At 40.6% G+C, this 3888-nt stretch overlaps 1 protein-coding gene across 1 annotated transcript; it reads right to left on the bottom strand.

The window, feature by feature from the left end:
• Positions 1 to 1163: 1163 nt before the first annotated feature.
• On the bottom strand, positions 1164 to 1750 carry LOC107779580 (histone H4). Its single transcript, XM_016600030.2, has one exon. The coding sequence runs from the start codon at positions 1661 to 1663 to the stop codon at positions 1352 to 1354; it is 312 nt and encodes a 103-aa protein (XP_016455516.1). The 5' UTR covers positions 1664 to 1750; the 3' UTR covers positions 1164 to 1351.
• Between the last annotated feature and the right edge of the window lie 2138 nt (positions 1751 to 3888).

Genomic DNA, 3888 nt, shown 5'->3' with positions numbered 1-3888 from the left:
GTATAATTACTTTCGGAATATTTCTTCCGTTTCAATTTATATGAACCTATTTCTTTTTTAGTCTGTGTCAAAAAGAATGACTCTTTTCCTTATTTGGAAACAATTTAACTTTATGCAATAATTTATAGCTACACAAAATATACGTGCTTCATTTTACAGCACACGTTCAAAAGTCTTCTCACTTTTCTTAAATTATGTGTTCAGTCAAATAGGTTCACATAAATTAAAACAGAAGGAATATATTTTTAAAATATTATTATTAGTATTAATTTATAAAATTATATCACTTTATTCGTCATACACGGGCAACGCAATTGCCTAGTCGCACGTGCTGAGAAACTAGAGAAGTCCACAAAAAGTTTAAGGCATATATCAATACTATAATAAATCAAAAAATTCATTCGTTGTGAGTGATACGGCCTTGTATTAGGATACTAAGGTCTTTGTATTATGTCTGACTTGGAAATTTGATAAGGCCTAATGTCAATATTATTTGATCTTCCCATCTCAGGCTCTTACTTGGTCTTTAAGAGTTGTGTTAAAAGAAAATATGATCTTTATTTTCAAAATGAGTATTTTGGTCGCAGAAGAGCATTGCAGGCAACATGTGTTTAATTGCTGAACTAATTGAAGTATATTAGGTTGGAAACAATAATGGAGTTTGTACTGCAAAACCCCCCATAGACATTAAAAAAAAACATCAATTCAAATTAGAGGAAATCATGAATACCATCAACAAAGTATACCCAAACAAAAATACCACACAACTCATCCTTTGCTGAAGAATAAACTACCATTCACACTAAGAAATCCACCACAATTGAAAAATACTATAGAGCAAATAAGGAACATATGTTCATTTCTTATTTCAAGGTAACATTAATTGAAGAATACACACTATATACCATCAACATTACAATCAAACAACCCTACAGAATCTGGACTAATTAGGACATACAGGTCCATACTGGTCGTACTGAATATAGGGAATTGACATAGTTAAATCAACTAACTGGGGTCTATATTGCGAACTGGGTTTAGAGAATTCACATAATTAACTCAACTAGTTGGGGTTTCTAATGTATATATCTTTGTTATATGAACAATTAGTATATGTTTGAGAATCATCATATTGAATCCACACAAAAGGTAAGAGCAAGAGATAGTTGAAACTTGAATCCTTCTATCATTAAGTTGAGCAAACTCCAGAATATCCGAAGAATGCTTTTCTTACAAAAACTACTACAAATACTAATAAAGGACCCTAATTACACCAACCATTGTAATTTAATTTCTTGACCGCAAGACTTTTGCAAAGCAAACAAAAGTCAAAAAAACAAACACAAATTCCTTAACCACCAAATCCATAGAGAGTCCTACCCTGCCTCTTGAGTGCATACACAACATCCATAGCAGTAACAGTTTTTCTCCTGGCATGCTCAGTGTAGGTAACAGCATCACGAATCACGTTCTCTAGAAAGATCTTCAACACTCCACGTGTCTCCTCGTAGATCAGACCAGATATACGCTTCACGCCTCCCCTACGAGCCAACCGACGAATGGCTGGCTTCGTAATTCCCTGGATGTTATCCCTTAGCACTTTCCTGTGCCTCTTCGCTCCTCCTTTCCCCAATCCCTTACCACCCTTTCCACGACCAGACATTTTCACACAGAAATTTGAAGATAAAAGAAGCTTCTAGGGTTTTGGATTTGAATTGAAATCAGAAATGAAATGTATTCGATGAGTCTATAAGTGTATTCGGCGAGTATTGAAGTGACGGATGGTGCGTATTTATATTTGGTGGATTTCGTGGGCGGTTTGAAATGTGGCGGGGCTAAAATCGTAGCCGCTAAATTTTGGGGGGATTTGGTTGTTAATCGACGGATAATAATGGTGATCCGTGTGAAAAGCGAAACTGAAACTGAGTCGTTGATTGGAAGATGATCTACGGTATCGAGTGCAGCTTTGCGTATTAGGTGCGGATTGTGGTTTCGATGAGCTGAAGTGATTTCGACCGTTAGATTAAACATTTGACGATCCATATTAAGTCTAGAGGAGGGACAGGATTTGTGACCTGGCACTCCTTTCTGTCAAATGCAATTTTAGGACTATTTGGGCCAGATGGACCTTCTCCGATTTGTTTGGGCTTGCATCCTACAATTTAGTTTGGGAACTTTCAGAAATGACCATTGCTGGGAGGTTTATTGTTGTGCGTAGCTAAAATTTAGCTAATTATATTCCGTAGCTACTAATAGCTTGTCATGGGTTGCATATATTGTATTCAATTCGGATGTATTCGTTCTTATATATTTTATATTGTATTCAATTTCACTGTATTGAATTCAGTTGTATTCAAACAGCAAAAAATAAGAAATAGGGTATATACCACTCTATTCAATTCGACTGCATACATTGTATTCAATTCGGTTATATTCATTCTTAACTATTTTATATTGTATTCAAATTACTGTATTTAGTTTGGTCGTATTCATTCTTAGGTGCGGATTGTAGTAACTCTGAATATGAGGTGCACTAATAGGAGCTGACGGTACACTATAGGCTGGTTGCCCAGAATGAGGCACATAAGGACCACGACTCCCTCAAGCACTGTGGGATGCCTGAAGCGCTGAATGAAATGGCCTGGGAAGATGGACCCCTACCAAAAGTACCCCTGCATCTAGGTGAGGAACTGCTGAACTCACTGGAATGGCGAGGTCTCTTATCAGACCCCTGACCTCCCTGTGTAAGAACCATCTTGACTTGCCTGGCGATATTGGCAGCGGCCTAAAAAGAAATCTCACTCCCAAACTCCTTAGCCATCTGCAATATGATAGGCCAAGCAAGTCCGTCAATAAACCTCCTCACCCTCTCTCTCTCTCTCTCTTGGTAGGAAGCACAAGAAGAGCATGACGGGCCAAATCCAAAAAATGGGTCTCGTACTGAGTAATAGTCATATTGCCCTGCTTGAGACGCTCGAACTGACGACGATGCTCCTTTCTCAATGTGATAGGGAGAAATTTCTCTAGGAAGAGCTGAGAGAACTGGTCCCAAGTAAGAGCAGGCGATCCAGCTGGCCTGGTCAACAAATAATCTCTCCACCATTTCTTGGAGGAACCTGACATCTTAAATGCAGCAAAATCGACCCCATTGGTCTCCACTATACCCATGTTCTGTAGCACCTCATGACAGCTGTCAAGATACTCTTAGGGATCCTTTGAAGTAGCACCACTGAAGTGAACTGGGAAGAGCTTGGTAAACTTGTCCAATCTCCACAAAGCCTCAGAAGACATAGCTGACCCATCACCGGTCTGTGCCGCAACAACCGATTAAACTACTCCAACTGGATGAGATGTTGGAGTCTGATACTGGGGATCCATCTGCTCCGGAGTATGAGTAGTAGGAGTTTGTGCTCCTCCTCCAGCCTGAGAGATGGTTGGAGCCATGGGGAATGCGTCAGTCTGGGCCACACTCTCCATAAGGCCCATCAAACGAACCAAAGCATCCTAAAGCACTAGGGTGGTAATGAACCCCTCCGGGACTTGAGCTGGTCCGACAGGCACAACCTGGAATGAAACCTCCTCATCAAACTCTACCTGAGGCTCCACCGCTGGTGCTGCTGATCGAGCTCTGGGCTGAGCTCTGCCCCTGCCTCGGCCTCTGGCACAACCTCGGCCTCGACATCTGCCCCTCGTAGGAGCTGCCACTGGTGGCTCTGGCTGCTGCTGCTCAGCTGAAGATGTGGTACGCGTTCTCGCCATCTTCTAGAGAACATAATAGAAGGGTCCAATCATCAATGATAGAATAAAATCGCATGACAGAGAAGAATAGAAGTGAAACTGTTCCTAACTCCATAGCCTCCGGAAGATAAGTACAGACGTCTCCGTACT

Source organism: Nicotiana tabacum, chromosome 22 (assembly GCF_000715075.1).
Source record: "Nicotiana tabacum cultivar K326 chromosome 22, ASM71507v2, whole genome shotgun sequence".
Taxonomy (NCBI): Eukaryota; Viridiplantae; Streptophyta; class Magnoliopsida; order Solanales; family Solanaceae; genus Nicotiana; species Nicotiana tabacum.
This window is presented reverse-complemented; position numbering and strand designations above follow the sequence as displayed.

Coding starts and splice junctions, on each gene's coding strand:
- LOC107779580 (XM_016600030.2), bottom strand. CDS start 1,663: ATGTCTGGTCGTGGAAAGGGTGGTAAGGGATTGGGGAAAGGAGGAGCG.